At 40.1% G+C, this 20,120-nt stretch overlaps 1 protein-coding gene across 3 annotated transcripts in view; it reads left to right on the top strand.

Annotated features, from left to right (window-relative positions):
• Nucleotides 1-20,120, top strand: part of VWA3B (von Willebrand factor A domain containing 3B) — a 205,268-nt gene that overhangs the window by 80,731 nt on the left and 104,417 nt on the right. For all 3 annotated transcript variants that reach the window (XM_042932057.1, XM_042932058.1, XM_042932059.1), the window contains exons 9-10: nucleotides 10,848-11,044; nucleotides 17,209-17,363. In XM_042932057.1, the coding sequence (XP_042787991.1) occupies nucleotides 10,848-11,044; nucleotides 17,209-17,363 (352 nt within the window). The remainder of the gene's footprint in view (nucleotides 1-10,847; nucleotides 11,045-17,208; nucleotides 17,364-20,120) is intronic.

Genomic DNA, 20,120 nt, shown 5'->3' with positions numbered 1-20,120 from the left:
CCCAGCAATTCCAGTCCTAGGTATATGCTCAAGGGAACTGAGAACATATGTTCACAACATTCTCCAGATTAGATTACATGTTAGGCCACAAAACGATTATTAAATTCAAAAATATTGAAATCATATCATGTATCTTTTCCAACCACAATGGTATGAAACTAGAAATCAATCTCAAGAGATAAATCTGCAAAAAACACAAATACATGGAGGCTAAACAACATGCTACTAAACAATGAATGGGTGAACCAAGAAATCAAAGGTGAAATAAAAAAATAAACGGAGACAAATGGAAATGAAAACACAGTGATCCAAAGTCTTTGGGATGCAATGAAAGAGGGAAGATTGTAGGAATACATGCATACCTCAAGAAGCAAGAAAAAAATCTCAAATAAACAAGCTAACCATACACCTAAAGAAGCTAGAAAAAGAAGAACAAAGCCCAAGGCCAAGAGAAGGACATAATAGAGATTAGAGCAGAAATAATTGAAATAAAGACTTAATAGAATAGACCAAAGAAACCCAAAGTTGGCTTTTTGAAAAAATCAAGGGGTCCCTGGGTGGCTCAGTTCGTTAAGCATCCAACTCTTAATTTCAGCTCAGGTCATGATCTCATGATTGTGAGATGGAGCCCCACGTTGGCCCCATGTTCTACTCACGTGCATGTACATTCTCCCTCTCTCAAAAAAAAAAGATCAATAAAATTGATAAGCCTTTATCCAAACTCATCAAAAAACGAAGAGGATTCAAATAAATAAAATCAGGAATGAAAGAGAGGAGAAATTATAACCAACACCACAGAAATGTAAATGATTATAAGAGAATATTATGAAAAATTATATGCCAACAAATTGGGCAACCTAGAAGAAATGGATAAATTCCTAGAAACATATAATCTCCCCAAAACTGAAGCAGGAAAAATAGAAAATTTGAACCGTCCAATTGCCAACAATGAAATTGAACCAGTAATCAAAAAACTCCTAACAGGGATGCCTGGGTGGCTCAGGTGGTTGAACAGCTGACTGTTGATTTTGGCTCAGGTCATGATCTCAACCATTCATGAGTTCAGGCTCTGTATCCAGCTCTGTGCTCACAGTGCAGAACCTGCTTCAGATCCTCTGTCTCCCTCTTTCTGCTCCTCCTTCCCCCCCTCCCTCAGCTCAAAGGTAAATAAATATTAAAGTTTTTTTTTGAAAAATCCAAAACTCTGAACAAACATAAGTCCAGAACGAGATGGCTTCACAGGTGAATTATACCAAACATTTAAATAAAAGTTAATATCTTTTCTTCTCAAACTCTTCCAAAAAATAGAAGGGGAAGGCAAGTTTCCAAATTCAAGGCCAGCATTACCCTGATACCAAAACCAGATAAAGACATCACAAAAAAAGGAAACTATAGGCCAATATCTCTGATCAACATAGATGCAAAAATCCTCAATCAAATATTAGCAAACTAAATCCAACAACGTATGAAAAAAATCATTCACCATGTTCAAGTGGGATTCATTCCAGACAGTGGTTCAATATTCACACATTGATCAATGTAATATATTAACAAAAGAAAGGATAAAAACCATATGATCATCTCAAAAGCTGAGGGAAAAGCATTTGACACAATGTAGCATCCATTTATAATAAAAAACTTTCAACAGAATAGGTATAGAGGGAATATACCTGAACATAACATAGGGCCATATATGAAAAACAGCTAATATACTCAATGGTGAAAAATTGCGAGCTGGAACAAGACAAAGATGTCCACTCTCACCACTTATTCAACATTTAACATAATACTGGAAGTCCTAGTGACAGCAATCAGACAAGAAAAAGAAAAAAAAAAAGGCATTCACATTGGTGAGGAAGAAATAAAACTTTTACTATTTGCAGATGACATGATACTATATGGAGAAAATCCTAAAGATCACACCAAAAAACTGCTAGAACTGGTAAATGAATTCAGTAAAGTCACAGGATGCAAAATTAACATACAGAAATCTGTTACATTTCTATACACTAGTAATGAAGTAGTAGAAGAGAACTTAAGAAAGCAATGACGTTTACAGTTGCACCAAAAAGAATGAAATACTTTGGAATAAACTTAACTAAGGAGGTGAAAGATCTGTACTCTGAAAACTATAAAACACTGATAAAAGAAATTGAAGGCAACACAAACCAAAAGGTAGTCCATGCTCATGGATTGGAAGAACAAATATTGTTAAAATATCCTTATTACCGAAAGAATATACAGATTCAATGCAATCCCTATCAAAATACCAACATTTTTCACAAAACAAATAATCCTAAAATTAGTATGGGACCACAAAAGATCCCAAATAGTGAAAGCAATCTTAAAAAAGAAGAACAAATCTGGAGGTATCACAATCCCAGATTTCAAGACATACTGAAAAACTATACTAATCATACTAGTGTGATAATGGCACAAAAACAGACACAATGATCAATGGAACAGAAAGTTCAGAAATAAAACCATGCTTTTATGGCCAGTTAATTTACAGGAAAGGAAGTAAGAATATACAGTGGGAAAAAGACAATCTCTTCAACAAATGGTGTTGGGAAAACTGGACAGCTACATGCAAAAGAATGAAACAGCATTACTTTCTTATACCATTCAAAAAAACTCAAAATGGATTAAGGGCCAAATATGAGACCTGAAGCCATAAAACTCCTGGAAGAAATCATAAAGAGTAGTTTCTTTGACATCAACTGTAGAAACATTTTTCTAGATATGTCTTCTCTGGCAAGAAAAACAAAAGCAGAATTAAACTATTGGACTACACTAAAGTAAAACGTTTTTGCACAGTGAAGGAAACCATCAACAAACCAAAAAGGCAACCTACTGAATGAGAAAAGATATTTGTAAATGATACATCTGATAAGAGGCTAATATAAAAAATATAAAAAGAACTTATACAACTCAACACACACACACACACAAAAAGCCAATTTAAAATCCAATTTAAAAATGGACAGAGGATCTGAATAGATATTTTTCCAAAGATATACAGAGGGCCACAGATGTATGAAAAATGCTCAACACCACTAATCATCAGGGAAATGCACAATAAAACAACAATGAAATACTACTTTACACTTGTCAGAATGGCTAGAATCAAAAAGATAAGAAATAACAAGCGTTGGCAAGGATGTGGAGAAAAAGGAACCCTTGTGCACTGTTGGTGGGAATGCAAATTGATGTAGCTACTGTGGAAAACAATATCAAGGTTCCTCAAAGAATTGAAAATAAAATTACGATATAATTCAATAATTCAGTAATTGCACTAATGTGTATTTACCCAAAGAAAACAAAAACACTAATTCAAAAAGATATATGCACCCCTATGTTTATTGCAGCATTATTTACAATACCCAAGTTATGGAAGCAACTTACATGTCCACTGATGGATGAATGGATAAAGAAGATGTGGTATATATACACAATGGAGTATTATTCAGCCATAAAAAATGGTGAAATCTTGCCAATTACAAGAACATGAATCAACCTAGAGGGATTAACACTAAGTGATATAAGTCATTCAAAGAAAAATAAATATCATATGATTTCACTTGTATGTGGAACTTAAACACAACAAAACAAAGAAAAAAAAGAGACAAAAATCTGACTCTTATATACAGACAGCAAACTGGTATTTGCCAGAGAGGAGGTGGGGGGGGGGGATGGGTAAAATAGATAAAGGGGATTAAGAGTACACTTCTCTTAAAAAAATTTTTTTTTAATGTTTATTTATTTTGGAGAAAAAGAGACAGAGTAGGAGTGGGAGGAGGAGCAGAGACAGACAGACAGACAGAGAGAGACAGAATCTGAAGCAGGCTCTAGGCTCTGAGCTGTCAGCACAGAGCCCGATGTGGGGCTTGAACTCACGAACTATGAGATCATGACCTGAGCCGAAGTCGGACGCTTAACCGACTCAGCCACCCAGGTGCCCCAAGAGTACACTTATCTTTATGAGCACTGACAAATATATAAAATTGTGGAATCCTGTTGTACATTTGAAACTCCTGTAACACTGTATGTTAATTATACTTGAATTTTTTAAAAGTCCTTAAAAAGACATGTTCACACAAAACTTGTACATGAATGTTCATAGCATCATCATAGTAGCCATAAAAACAAAAAGTGGAAACAAATGTCCAGTAACTGATAAGTAGATAAGCAAATGTGATACAGCCCTACGGTGGAATATCATGTAGCCATAATACATGTAATGTGGTACTGATACATGCTACAACACAAATTAACTTTGAAAGCATTACGTTAATTGAAATAAGCCAGTCATAAAAGGCCAGTTTGTATGATTCCATTTATATGAAATGTCCAAAATAGATGAATCCATAGAGTAAACTCATAGTGGGGAGAAGGGAAGGGAAATGAGAAATGACTTCTAACAAATATAGGGTTTCTTTGTGGGGTGAGGAAAATGTACTGGAATTAAATAGTGATGATGATTATACAACCAGGTAAACAAACTAAAAACCACCAAACTAAAAACATTTAAAAATGTTAGTTTTATAGCATATGAATTATAGCTCAAGAAACAAATTTTTAAAGAATACATGAAATAAACAAACTGACTAAAATTAAAAAAAAAAAAGATCAAGCCCTGGCATTGGTGATGCCGGATCAAAAAAGTGGCAGTATTTTAATTTCCCAAGGGAAGCAGATTCAGATTTCTCTGTTGGTCTAATCCCAGCATCCCCACTCTGCGTTATGGTTCCCATTCTCACTACCATGTGATCTTCAGGTTCTAATCTAAAGTTCCCAAACTCTGTCAATCCCTTTCTCATTTCTTAATCTTGATTTTTCCACTTTATACTAAGCATCTTGAATTGATTTATCTTACCACATCACACTACTTTTAAAGAAATTGTTGCCACAGGTATAATTTGTTGCCTTCTCAACTATTATCCTTCAATTTATTCTAAATGTCATTGTAGATGTAGATACATTGGAATGTGGCTTTCGTTGGCGCACCTGGGTGGCTCAGTCAATTGAGCATCCAACTCTTGATTTGGGCTCAGGTCATGATCTTCTGGTTCGTGAGTTCAAGCCCCATCCATATCGGGCTCCAAGCTATCAGCTTTGGATTCTTTCTCACTCTGGCTCCCGATCTCTCTCTGCCCTACTCCACTCATGCTCTCTCTCTCTCTCTGTCTCTCTCAAAATAACTAAATAAACTTAAACAATGTGGCTTTTGTAGTTCTTGTCTTGGAATCTGTGGTCTGCTAGTGGTTTCTTCTCAGCCTTCATGCTGGTCTGTCACTGTCTGACTGCTGCTCCTTATTTCTCAGTAGCCAGTTGCAGGTCTTGCTTGGGGTTTAAACATTCTTTCTGCAGCTGCCTCATTCACAGCCCACATATAAAGCAAAAATTTTTCAGTTTCCTTCTTTCAGAATCAGGCAGAGGAGAAGGTAAGGGAAATGGGGACTGCTGTCTTGGAGAGGGCGTTAGCTCCTCTCCCACCTCCTGTCCACTGTTGGTGCTTTTTTGTCTTTGTTTTTATGTCTGCTTCTTTCTTGCCTTTTTGTTTTTTCAATTTCCTTTCCCTCCCACTTCCCCCTACTGAGGATTATAGGAATTAGAGACACTTAGTGTTACAATCATTTTTCCTCTGGTTTACAAATAAGTTGGGTAAGCCATGGAACCCTTCTTTTCCACAGACATTTTGCTTTGATTTTCACAAGCATTAAAGGAGGAAGTAAAAATCATTTCATGATATTCCAGAGGAGAAAGGGCCTAGGATTCACGGTCCACTCAGGGCCTACTCTATAACTGTACATTTGGCTCCGTCCCGTATTAGAGATGTGACCCCATCGCTGCATCTCTTTGTTCCCAGGCCTTCGTAACCCTTGGTATGTGCATAACCCCTGGGGCACTCCAGAGAACAGTTACCCAAACCTGCCCTGCAAGGCCAGGTGGTGCAGAATATTTCTGGGTTACCCTTCTCTGTCCCTGCATCCCCTTCTCCTCTTTTTTGGCTCTCTGGCAGTGCCAGGCAAATATGCTCAGCACATGGTGCTATCACAGCTGTAGAATGGAAAATGTCATGTTAGTCAGCAAGTACAGTGAACAGAGCGCATGTCTGCCCAGAGACAGATATGTCTCTCGAGCCATGCTTTCAAGACATCTCCTGGGTGCCCACCCAGGCAGGCTTCATCGTCTCTCTCACCTGCAGATAGTCCTTGGTCCAGCAGCTGCCATCTGCTGAGCCGGCTCACATGTCTGACAGGCAGGCAGCTGGATTTCTTATCCTTAACAGTTGCCACCTTTCTTCTTCCCTCCCTCCCAGCTGTTCATAATTCCTTCCTTCATTCCCTGCCTGTCCCCCTCCTTTCCTTGTTTCTGTTGAACATCGCTTTCAGCTTCTTCTGAACCTTTCCTTTTCAACTAATTCACAGCATCCTTTGCCAATGCCACTTCCCATGGGGCAGCCAAGTGTTGGCTTAGTGTCTCATGACACTCATAATAGGGATGCTGGGAAGTGTGTACCAAATTGTGGTCTATCAAATATAAGCCCTCCCAAATGTTCTATGCAGAAAGGGTTCTGGGACCAAATAACTGTAGGAAATACTATTTATGTCTCTACCCATGGTGAGGCCCACTGCTGATTCCTGTAACAAAGGCTCATACAAGTCCTGTGATGAAGACCCGATTGAAACTTTATTTTCAAACTCCCTAAACTTTTTGCTAAGAAACGCTCTTTCTGAGTGATAGCCACCGACATGCAGGGTAAATAGTGTTTGTGGACCGTAGTGCGAGAAACGCTGAACTTGATGCTCTCAGAGGTCGGTGTCAGATATAGAGCTCTAGTTTATTCATTAGCTGATGGTTTGCTTGAAAGGCACATGAACCTCGCATGGCAGGAATGTGGTGCTGGACAAGTCCTCTTCAGTGGAGGAGGATGAGCATATCAGTCAGGGATCTGCACAGAAACAGAACCAATAGGATGTGTGTGTGTGTATAGTGTGTGTGCGCATTTGTGTGTGCATGTGTGCATGTGTATACAAAAAGAGGTTGAGATAGAGATTGAGGGAGATTCAAGGAGTTGACTTGAATGAGTATGGAAGCTAGAAAGTCCAAATTGCAGGACAGACTAGACAGGCCACCGCCCTCATGAGCTGGTTTTGCATTTCAGGTCCCAAGGCAGTCTGCTGTCAGAATTCCCCTTCCTCAGGGGACTTCAGTCTCTTTCCTATTAAAGGCTTTCGACTGAATGGAGATGGCCCTCTCATGATATGGAGGGTAATTTGTTTTACCCAAAGTCTACTGATTAAAATGTAATCTCAGGGCACCTGTGTGGCTCAGTTGGCTAAGTGTCTCACTTCGGCTCGGGTCTGATCTCACCATTTGCGAGTTCGAGCCCCGCATCAGGCACTGTGCTGATAGCTCAGAGCCTGGAGCCTGCTTTGGCTTCTGTGTCTCCCTCTCTCTCTCTGACCCTCTCCTGCTCACACTCTGTGTCTCTCTCATTCAAAAATAAATAAACATTAAAATGTTAATCTCACCTAAAAATACTTTCATTGAAACATCTAGAGTAATCTTTGACCAAATATCTGGGTACCATGGCCTGCCAAGTTCACACATTAGGATAACCATCACCATAAGGAGAGCAGTTATGATGGTGATAAATCCTTGATGGCCATGAGCCGCTACAGAACTACACCTTGGGGGGAGGAAGGGGCACAGATAAATGGTACCCGTTTTGTCTTTTTGATGTGGCCCTGGCTAGTGATGTTTCAAAAGTACTGGCCAGTAGATCCTGCTCATTAAAACATGTTTTGAGATTGACAAGTAGGATGGAGAGGACCAGGCACATTATAGATGGCATAGATGTGGTCTGCCATGTGCTTCTCCTGCAAGTAACTGAGAGAAAATCTTTAGCAATCTGTCACATGGAATAGGATGAGCTGTGAGCTCACAGCTCTAATAAATGAAAGTATTATCCTAAGCTCTGTGGGTGAGAATTTATGTAACACTTTTAATTAAGATAACTGCAGGGGAATGGAAAGAACTCTCTAGTAAGTGACTCTAATGAATGGATAATGCCCTTCTCTTCCCACCTGGGGAAGATGAGGCTCAGCCACTAATTAGTGTAATTAGCACTGAAAGTGGAAAGATTTACTCCCTTTTTCTCCTTTCTTAATCATTGGAGCACCTAGGCTCTTTGTTTTTGCATTCCTGGCTGCCCCTTCTTTCCTTTATGAAGTTCAAATTGCTTTGGAGTTTTCCTTGAGTCCCCATCAAAGTGACTGTATCGCCTGTTCCTGGGTGAAGCTTAGAGTCAAAGTTAGTCTCTGGCTCTTTAAAATCCCTTACTGGTTTGATGTATTTTTAGGAAGTCCTTTTATGGTAAGCTTGAATTTATAATTGAGAAAAGGCTCTTGTCTTTTTAAAAGAAGGCAACCCCTTGGGGCAACTGGGTGGCTCAGTCAGTTAAGCGTCCAACTCTTGATTTCAGCTCAGATCATGATCTCAGCTCAGATCATGATCTTGTAGTTCACGGGTTTGAGCCCTGCATTGGGGTCTGTGCTGACAGCTGAGAGTCTGGTTGGGATTTTTCTCTCTCCCTCTCTCTCTGAATAAACTTTAAAAAAGAGAAGACAACCCCAAAACAGAGCAGAAACATGTGCTAATTTGTGTGTTGCTATCAATGGACATAACTGAATGAAAATTTTATTTCCTACTACACCTGTTAATCAGAAAGAAGGAAGGAGGATAAAGTAGGAAGAAAGAGGAGACAAAGGCTTAGAATGTAATTAACAATAACTGTGGAAAAATAGTCACTCAAAAGGTTTCTCCAAGGAGACTGATCCCACTGACAAAAATGGCTCTGTTCTCTTTGCTGTTTCCCTGAGATGCAGGAAAACAGGAGAGCCTTGGGGATGAGAAGCCCTAGGGAACCTCTGATTTGAGTTCCCTGGACAGGGTATGAAGATGCTTTGTGAATCACATAGAAACCAACTGCTGGTAACTGGGGACAGTGTGCAAAGGGGCTTTTGGTGCCAGATTGGTTTAAAGTTCAAAAGCCAAAATCAAACTTCTTTGAGAAAGTCTGGTTCTAGAGGGTTTAAGTGCATTATTTAAAAGGTGTTCTATTAAAATCTGAGGACATGGCTCACATATAGTATTGCTTGGCAGATCCTTTACATACTATTGAGAAACAGTTGTCTCTAAAGTGTTTTATTTCGTCAAATGCTATTCTAATTTTATATTCCCTTAAATATAATAATGGATAAGTATGGGTAATATTTTGTTGCCCTAATATTGAGTGCTTCTTTTTCATTAAAAGTGTCCTTGACCTTGAATCTATGTCTGATAGAAGTGTAACTGGTGGAGTCACCAAATCATAATTTAGAAAGCTCTTTCTACCTTACAGTAGTTGTAAATCTTGGTTGCACAGTACTATCACCATGGGAGCTTTGAAAAATCTCAATATCCAGACCAATTAAAGCAGAATCTAAGGGGTAGGGCTCAGGTATCAGTACTTTACAGAACTCAGAGGATTCCACTCTGCAGGGTTGAAAACCACTTATCTAAGTGGAAGTAAACTTTTAGGGCTAGTAGACCTACTATGCAGTGGTACATGTTATAAAAAACTGCTTCTTTGCCCAGCACCCCCTCCTGGTACCTCCTAGGGCTCTGCTGGTCTCAATGGGGCTAAGAGCTAGTCCTTTCTGCCTTCCTTCCAGTGGCAGGCAGGTGAATGTTTGCCAGTGCACTCCCTGGAATAAAAAAGCTCTGATTTCCAGATTCTATAAATACTCCCAGCATGGTCAATTTTTTCCTACCAGTGTGCTTCTAGGGAGCATGGAGTTGGGAGGAGAGGTGTACAGTTAGCTTCCATCGGCTAGTGCAAGCCTGCTCCAGAAACGAGTGCCTCCTTCTCAGCTTCAGATTTGCCCACACCCAGATACTCCTGTCTCCTTTAGGTGGCACTAGTAGTTTGAGCCACCTGGATGAATACTTTTCTGTTGTATGGTGTTCTGACCAGCTAACAGAGCACCCCCCACCCCCCACTTAAAGAGTATAGATAATCTTTGGAAAATGGCAAAGGAATGTGCTAAGGCTGGGGATATTTGGGCACTTAGCTTTCTGGATTATACTTTAACCTGTGAGCCTGACTAGGGTGAGCTATAGATACAGCTATAGGTGCCTGAGCTGACTATATGAGGTTTCTGAGCCTGCTGATTTGAGGGCCAGGCTCTGAATCAGAATACATTTGCCAAAGTTAATAGGGGAGCTCCTGAGAGACAGGCTTCCAGCCTTCTGTGGTTGACTGACTTCTACCTCAACACAGGTTACATACCCCTAATTCTCACCCCCACTCATCAAAAAGCACTTTCGCATAACTTTTCTCATTGAATCGCTTCAACACATTTAGGAAGGCCAAACAGATGCTATCTTCCATCTGCAGGTAAGCAATTCTGTGGAAGCTCAGAGAGGTTAAGTGCAGTGACTCATCCAAGTCTGAGCAATTTGCCCGAGCTAGTAAGTGGTGGAGCCATGACTTGAACCCAGAGCTTCTGACCCCAAGTTTAATGCTCTCCTGACACATGGCCTTGGTCTGCCAGCCATCTCCCATACGCATGGGGTAGGCAACTTAGGTAAAGGAAGAAATGAGATGAAAAGTAGCAGATCCCTGCCTTCCAGTCTGGTGAACTAATTCTTTGCCAGTCCTGTTTAGAAAGCATGCTTCCTGAAATGAATGTGACCTAACAAAATATGTTCCCGCTTGCTAAATATTAAGTTGGGGGTGAAATATAAATGGCTTGCAAAATATGAATGGCACTGATGAACTGTAATTCCACAAATAGAATCAGGAGCAACCTCTGTAGAGAATGAATCAAATCCAGAGAACACCTGGGACTCCAAGAAGTGGCTACAGAAATATGGCTTGAAAGCCCAGGGGCTATCCTTTTATGACGTCCTTGCTGACTGCTCCTTCCGCCATGCTGATGGAGTCGTTGATGTAAAAGCCAAACCAGGAAATGAGTCTGTGCAGACTAGTGCGGTAAGTGAAGTGAACTCCTGGGCATGGCTGTGGGCTTCCTTTGATGCCCTGGATGGGTGAGGCCCCCCTCAGACTAGAACCCAGGGCAAGACCAAGGTTGAAAGGCAGCATGGAGGGAAACCAGCTTGGGTTTCCACGAAGGAAGATGGCTTTGTGCTTCCCATGTTACACTTCACTGAACACCACTTGGGGACGTGGAGACCATGGTTTCTGAATATAAGTAGATTACACAATAATGGTACATAAGCCAGGAGCTGGCATTATGAGTCTCAGAATTATTCAACCTTGTCAGTTATTCACCTTTTATTGGTGAATTGGATGGTGAAAATGCCCAAAGCAGGGAGTTCTATGGTCCTCTTATATTGTTACTCTCTTAAAGATATATTAGTCTAGTGGCTACCAGCCAGTATTTAGTGGATTCCCCATAAATATAAAAAGAAATTCTCTTAAGAGATTATGGCACTGGACAGGTGTATATTGAAAACTTTCAAAAGGTGGTTCCATTGTGTCAATGGCTCTGGAAGGAACATAGCTTCTCAAAATGCTTGACTCTGGCTCACAATCAAAGGATAATTAGGTTCCTAAACTTCAGCATGCTTGAGTCAGTGAGTTTGAGGGAGGGCCCAGATGATGCTGAAGCTACTGGTCCAGGGGCCACACTCTGCAAAACACTGATGTGTAGACAGTACCCAGAAGATAGTCAGAAGTTTAGAATTATGGAAAGACTAAAAAGTATCACAATAGGAAACAGAAAATCAGGATAAAATGAATATTCCAAATTTGTAAAACTGAAGGAAAACTCTTTTAGAAGATAGTAAAGGCCCATACTCTGAAGTGAAAATCAAAATGTGAGCAACAAAGCAGATGTGCCAGTAGCGGCAGCCCAGGAGAGACCACTGGAGAGGAAATCAAGGTCCTCCAATGCACCGTCACTTTATGTATTTTCTAAGGCTCTGATTCAATGTCATGATCACTGAGATGTCTGTCCATCCTACAGAGGTAAAACCCCAGTGTGTTTGCCACTCCTTTAGGCTGGCTGGCCACTGGGTTCTGTGCGTCCTCCTGAGGAAGGGCTCTTTCCGTGGGGGCTACATTAACCACACGATGTGGTGTTTTAGCCTTCTTAGTGCCGTGTGTTTACAGTGAACTACAAGGAGGAAAATGTAAAAATTGGATGAGAGAAATGCAGAATTGACAGAAGACTTGTGTCCTAGGAGTTGTGTCCCCTACACTGGGATGTGGAGTAATTGCCATATTGCAGGGAAATTTCATTTGTGGGTTTCTCCCCCAGCACAGTTTTCTGATTTTGTAGTCATTATTCAGTAATGTTATTAGTTCAGGAAATCATATGTTATTGTATGTAATCTAATCATATGTAGATTTTCATTTTTTAAATACATTAGGCCCTGGATATTTAGAAATATCAATCCATGTCAATTTGAACATAGCTCACTGTGAGCTGGTGACAATGTGGTATGTTCAAGTCCTCTCTAAAACTGATTTCTCCTTATTTTTTCTTGACAATTTAAACAAAATCTTATGGGGACAGGTTGAAGAGTCTGGCTTATAAATGGGGAATTTTACCTCAAATTTCTTGTGCTAAAAATAATACAGTAGAAGTTGAGAAGTGTACAGTACAGTTATCTCCACAAATATTGATGGAAAAAGGATAATTTTATTTTCAGTATTTGGGGCCACAAGCTATCTGGATTTGTACCTAAAATTGAATTGTGTGTGAGGTAGGGAGATGCCCAGTAGAGGTTACCTTCTTTCTTTTTCTTTTCTTTCTTTTTTTTTTTAATTACAAACACTGTGAATCAGAAATGAGCATTTATGGAATGCCTGTGGGCTTTATATGCAAGGTGAGTATTTGTGCTCTCATAGCACACATGAGAAGACAAAGTCACAAGGCCTCTGAGAGGTTACATCATGAGATGGCAGGGTTTGAACTATCTGCTGGGACCTTACACTGCTTTTCCCATTCTGACACTCTGCTGTCTGACACCCGTATTCATGTAACATATGGTCTGGTGTGTTTCCATCTGGGAGTGTGTAAGGCACAGTTAGAAGGCCATGTTTTGGGATTGAGACTAGGGAGAACTCTTGAGGGATAAGAACATGGTGAGAATGAGAGAGGGGACATCTTTCTCCTTCCATCCTTATGTTGTGGTTGACATGTGGTTCCCCTGTCTGCCTGTCTTGGGAACATCAAGACTGATCTCATCATGCCCTTCATCCATGTTCATATCATTCACCACCAGACTTCTCAATCCTCATTCCCATCTCTGAGTTTCCTCCATTCCTCCCTGACTCCTAAATTCCCTCCACTGTGCCCCATGGAACTAGAAGATATCAGTACACCCACTGTAGCGTCAAGTGCTCTGCAGTGTTCTCTTTGCCTGCTTGTCTGGGTTTTCTCTCGAGGACCCCGGTTTCTCTCCCATTCTCCTTGGACCTGTGGGTGGGAGAGGTGGGTGCTGTCCTTCCTTATTCCTTGTTGCTGTTTCTTGATCATTCTCCCTCTGTCTTCCCATGTCATCAGAATGTACCACCCATGACACTTCCTATGGCTGACATTTTCTGACTCCCAGGTTACCCCCATCATTAATTGAAGATTGTAGCTTGTGACTTGCTGTCACTGGATCCAACCATTTTTTAATGTTAATCCCATGAAAATGACCCTTCTTACACTCTGGCCTTTCATTTCTCTGACCTCCTCTTTTCCGGTGACTTTCTCCTCCACCCCATCTCTACCAATCCTGCCATAGGCATCCCCTTGACCTTGTCATTACAAATAACTCTTCCATCATAACCCACATAAATCAGTTCCAAAGGTCCCACTTTTTGACCTCTTTTTTTAAGGTCATTTCCTCTACTACCTAATTCCAATCTTTCAACTCACTGGGATTATATAATTTGTTATTTCTACTCCCTGTTGTCTGTTCTCTCTATCCTTTTGTCCCTCTTGTACATGCTCAGCTACTTTTCCTCTCTTAAATTATTATTCTCATCTGGCAAAACCCCAACCCTGGTTAAATCCACCTCTCTGCCTTTTCTGCATTATAGCTGTGCATCTGACTACAGCAGAAGAAACCAGAGAAAAGCACATAGCCACGGTACCTGGCTTCCCTTTAAATTCATGACCTCTAACTTCATGAATCTCTCCATGAAGAACCTCATGGATCTCTTGTGCTGTCCACCAATCCGCCTGTAGTTTTCCAATCCACTCAGATGCTCATTCTCCAAGATGTCTACTCTTTTTTCCTCAAACTTCAAACACCATCTCCTCTTAGCTTACTCTAAGCTAGTGACCTTGCTTCCCATTTCATTGAACATTGGAATGAATATTCATGAATATCCACTTCCGTATCTACAAATCCCCAGCATTTGTGCCTGTGTGTTCTACCCATATTACTTCCAGGGTGGCTAAATTGTCCTCACTTCTGTCTATGGTCAACCCTTCCATGGGTGCACTGATCCCTATTTGCCATTTACTCATTTGCCCCCTTTCTATTCTGTATCATCATTATTACCCTTATTTCTGCATCTTTCCTATCAGCACACAAATATGGTGTTTTCTCTCATCTTAAAAATATAGGATTTTGATCCCCATACTTGTCTCTGCTTCTGCCTCATTTGCCTCATTTCTCTGTTCCTTTGTAGAATCCAACTCCTCAAGAGTTGTATATGTTCCCTTTCTCTAGTCTTGCAATTCTCCCATGCCCTCTTGAATGCACTCCACTTCAGCAAGGCCCCCTCTCCACCAAAACCCTCTCTTTCCAGGGATACGTGTATTACTAAATCCAGGGGTCAGTTCTCAGTCCCACTCTTACTTGACCTACTATCAACATTTCATATAGTTGGTTACTTCCTTGAAATTCATTTGCTTGCAGAAAACACTGTTCTGTTTTCCTCTTACCTCACTGGCTATTCTTTGTTAGTGTTCTTTGTTACTTCTTTCCCATGTTCCCAGCCTCTAAATGCCAGAGGGCCTCAAAGTGCAGTCCTTGGACCTCTTCTCTCTCTGTACCCATTCTCTACTTGATCTCATCAAGTCCTGTGGCTTTTAATACTGTGTGCATGCTGGTGACTTCCACATTTAAATCTCCAGCCCTGAGTCCTTCCCTTATCTCCACCTGGCTACTTGCCATGTCAATGGGATGTCTGATAGGCACCTTGAACCTAGTACATCAGACACCAGATTCAGATTTTCCCATTCAAGGCTACTCTTCTCATAATCTTCCTCCCATAAATTCATTGCAACTCCATTTTTGTAGTTCTGTGGGCTGAAAACCGTAGTGTCATCCCAAACTCCTCTCTTTTCTCCCACACCCACATCTGACCTCTCATTAAATGCTGTCAGTTCTGTCTTCATAATATGTCTGTAACTCAGAATCCAACCACTTCTCACCACTTCTGATACTACCCTGGTATGGACCTGCTTCTGTCCTTGACCCTTTATGGTCTGTTCTCAACAGAGTAGCCAGAGTAACCTTCAAAATGATATTTTTATAATTAAATTTTAAAATTGTAAATAAAACTTAAAACTATGAATTCTGTCACTTCTCTAAGAGAGTAGATCTTAAAATAGATCACAAGAAAAAATCTGTAACTATGTGTGGTGATGGGCATTACTTATTTATTGTGGTAATCATTTTGTAATATATCCATATATCAAATCGTATTGTATACATAATATGTCCATTATATCTTAATTAAAAAAATTTGTCTCTTGTCATGCTTAAGTTCTTGGATAGTTCCTTTTTCACTCAGAGGAGAAGCCAGAGTCACTTCCATTAGCCAGTAGGCTTTACGGAGTCTGCATCTGGCTCTCTTCCTCATATTGCCCTAGCATCATCTCACCCCTTACTCTTGCTCACTGTTTGGACTACACCAGCCTTCCTAAAATTCTACAGACATGCTAGGCACACACTTACTCTTACCATAGGGTTTTGGCACTTGCTGAGTCCTCAAGCTTCCCCCAGATCTCCATATGGCCACACTTTTTGTTCCTGCTGGTCTTTGCTCATATTTTACCTTCTGTTTAAGGCTTTCTTTTTTTTTAGGTTTTAACTTCTTTGGAGCACCTGGGTGGCTTAGTCAGTTAAGTGTCCAACTCTTGATTTTGACTCAGGTCATGATCTCACAGTTTCACGGGTTCGAGTTCCATGTCAGTCTCTTTGCTGGCAATGCATGGTCTGCTTGGGATTTCTTTATCTCTCTCTGTCTCTCTTTCTCTCTTTCTTTCTCTCTCTCTCTCTCTCTCTCTCTCTCTCTCTTTCTCTCTCTCTCTTTCTCTCTCTGCCCTGCCTCTGCTTACACTCTCTCTCTCTTGAAATAAACTTAAAAAAAAAACTTCTCCATCCCCTCCCATCCCCTGTTCTTTATTCTCCTTCCTTATTTTTCTCTATAGCATTTGTCACCATCTGACCTGCTGTATGATTGTTTATTATCTAGCTCTTTCCCTGTAATGTGAGCTCCATGAAGGCAGGAATTTTGGTCTTTGTGGTTTCTAGTGCTGCTGCCTAGAAGATTGTATTGCTGGTGACATGGAGTTGTGCTTGATAAATTCATAAATCAGTTGAGTGAGCTCTATGTGTGGGAAGCCATTGTCCTCAGACCAGTTTTGTATGTACCAGTAGAGGATGCTAGGTGTAGAATGGGTTTCTTGGCTACTTTTCTTCATTTGGGGCTGGGAGTAATAATGGAAAGATTTTTTGTGTGTGAATCTTAAGTCCCACCTCCTCCAGAGAGTCCTACTGACCCTCTAGTCCTTGAGAACTCTTTCTTCTTTGTCAGATTGCCTAGTTATTATTGTCTCAACCTAGCACCAGGTGCTGGGTGTCTAGTGCTCTGCCTTCCTAACTTTCTGCGTGTGGGTGCATGCGTGTGAGCATGTGCATACAGTGTCTCCCTGCTGGAAACATTATCTTCTCTGGGGCACAGATGAGACTGCACATGTTTTTCTGACTATCATTCATGACATCTGGCACAGGGCTCCATATAGAGTAGGCCCCAGTACATGTTGGTTGAACCAGCAGTTGAATGATTTTACCATGGGAGTGAGTGCTAGGAGCTGTATAAATAAGGCAGAGATGGGGTGCCATCTGGAGATTTCTTCTTTGAATGGTCTGAATGGCTTCTGTCCTTTGTCCTTTATTTAGGAGACCAACAAGAAGACAGTCCATGCAAAATACTGCAGCAGATTTGTCCATGCACCCTGGAAGGATGGGAGCTTGGTCCACGTCTGCATTACCAAAGAGAAGTGTACCTGGTACAGTGAGAGAATCCACACAGTCCTTGCTCAGATTCAGAAGAGGTTGGTAAATTTGCAGGAGGGTACAAGTGGTCTAGTTGCCCTTGAAACTAAAATCTGTGACTTCTCTGTAAATGCTTAACCACAAAAAACAGCCAATTAACATTGTTATGTCAGGGTTGCCATCTGATGGTTTGCTCGTGGCTTTTTGTTAGTAATAAAGGGGAATGTTTGGATCCAGATTCCAAGCTGCTTTGATTCCAAGCAGACTTTTTAAAAAAGACAGCAAAGAAATGTGTCATTATATTGGTTGTACATCACTATAGGAGGCTAAGGAATGCTTCTGCTCATGTCTTGCATTTTTTGTGGGCCACAAACATATTGCAAATTGTATTACACCTGTCCTCTGTACTTGGATATTACATTTCAAGGCAACTGTTAACAATGTTGTGGAGTATTTTAATACAATGGAATAATGTATATTCAGCTAAAAATAACTTCATGTGGTCCTTGTCAACCTTGCTGGTTCTTAAAATCTGCCAGTGCTAATGCATCTGAGGTACTAATGCTGTGACCTCAGCATCAGTCCCATGGGGATGATCTACCTTAATGCTTTCACCTCCCTGATGCCAGAGGACAGCTTTAGACCACAAAGACCAAATCCATTTAGGTGCATGGCCTCTGAGGTCAGATGGAGCTGGATTATAATACCAGCTCTGCCACTTTCTGTGTGACCCTGGGCAAGTTAGTTAATGTCTTTGTGCATTGGTTTCTTCATTTATAAAGTGGGAATGATAATGCCATTTACAAATATGCCCTATGGATTATAGAGTATAGACTAGTACTCAATGGGCAGTAACCACTTGAAAATGAGAGTTCCTTCCATCCTATGTTTTCTGCTATAAAATCACAAGCTGCAGACAACTGTGTGCATAATATTAACTCTTCAGAGCCCCAGTTTCTTAAAACCCAACTGGCAGTGGGTAACTTAGAACAAGTAATCCTTGTGTCTGGAGTCTTCTGTTTCTTGTTTTGGGGTTGACTTTTGGGGACAGTAGTTTGGACTTCAGGTCTGGGGAAAAAGGATGCTGTTTAAGACACTCCACTTGGTACCTGCCAGATCTATTTGTCCATCTCCACCCACCAAGTGTTAGGGGTTGTTGGGAACTTCTCTCCTCTTTTCTATTCTCCAGAAGTCTTTGTGGAGAGTTGGTATCATCTCTCCCTTAAATGTATGTAGAATTCACTACTGAAACAATCTGGGTCTGTAGTTTTTCTTTGTAGCAAGGTTTTTAATTATGTATTCCATTTCTTCACATACACATAGAACTGATGTTAGTAATTTATGTTATCTTTATTTTAAGCCTGGTTGGAGATTATCCATTTTATTGATCTTTTCAAAGAACCAGGTTTTGGTATCAGTGGGTTTTTTTTCTCTGTATGGTTTTCTCCTTTTGGTGCCATTGATTTCTACTCTTTATTATTTCCTTCTTTCTCCTTACTTTTAAGTTTCTTAAGATGGATGCTTAGAGATTTGAGAACTTTCTTTCTAATATAAGCATTTAAATTTTCTTGGGGTATTGCTTTAGCTGCCTCTCACATTATGTTGTATTTCATTACATTCACTTAAAAATATTTTGCAAATTTCCCTTATAATTCTTCTTTGAACAAAGGTTATTTAGAAATATGTTGTTTACTTCTCAAGTATTTGTGGATTTTCCTGATAGCTTTTAATTGCACTATGGACGGAGGGATACTGTATGGCTTTAGTTCTTATAAGTTTATTGAGACCTATTTTGTTGCCCAGGATATGAAGAAAAACTACATATTCTGCTTTTGTTGGGTGGAATATACTATAAATATCTCAGTTCAAGTTGATTGATAGAGTTGTTTCAGTCTTCCATATCATTACTGACTTTTTTATTTAAATTGTTCTACAAATTGTTGAGAGAAGAGCACTGAAATCTCTAGCTATAGTTATGGATTTGCCTGTTCTTTTTTCAATTCTGTCATTTTTTCCTTCATGTATTTTGAAACTATTAGTAGGTGTATGTACAGTTACGGTTGTTATGTCCTCTTGATGAATGAATTCCTTTAATATTATTAAGTGTCCCTTTTTATCTCTGGCAGTATTCCTTTTTCTGAAATCCTTTCTGAAAGGATTTTTCTGAAATCCTTTTGATTTCTGGACAAATCTGCTTTGTCCAGTATCAATAGAGCTGCTCCAGTGTGTTTTTTTTTTTAATATATGAAATTTATTGTCAAATTGGTTTCCATACATCACCAGTGCTCATCCCAACAGGTGCCCTCCTCAATACCCATCACCCACCCTCCCCGCCCTCCCACCCCCCATCAACCCTCAGTTCTCGGTTTTTAAGAGTCTCTTATGCTTTGGCTCTCTCCCACTCTAACCTCTTTTTTTAGCTCCAGTGTGTTTTGATCATTTTTTGCACGGGTTCTCTTTTTTCTATCTTTTTACCTTTACTTGTTTGTGTCTTATATCGAAATAGGTTTCTTAGAATATATATGGGTATTGTTTTCTAAATCCAATCTATCTCGGCCTTTTAACTCCATATTGTTCTCCAAAACAAATAGACAAGGAAACTAAGATAATACATAATACAGGGAGTAAAAAACAAAAACAAAAAACAAAAATAAAACTTCGGAGAAAACCAACATATTAATATTCTCAGAAAGACAGAAAATATTGCCCTCAGAAAGTTGGAAAATACTGTTATACATACATATAGATATTAAGAATTACAAGAGCTCTTCAAAATATGATAGCCAAAACAAATGATTCAATGGGAGAGCTGGAAG

This window comes from Panthera leo, chromosome A3 (assembly GCF_018350215.1).
Source record: "Panthera leo isolate Ple1 chromosome A3, P.leo_Ple1_pat1.1, whole genome shotgun sequence".
Classification (NCBI taxonomy): Eukaryota; Metazoa; Chordata; class Mammalia; order Carnivora; family Felidae; genus Panthera; species Panthera leo.
This window is presented reverse-complemented; position numbering and strand designations above follow the sequence as displayed.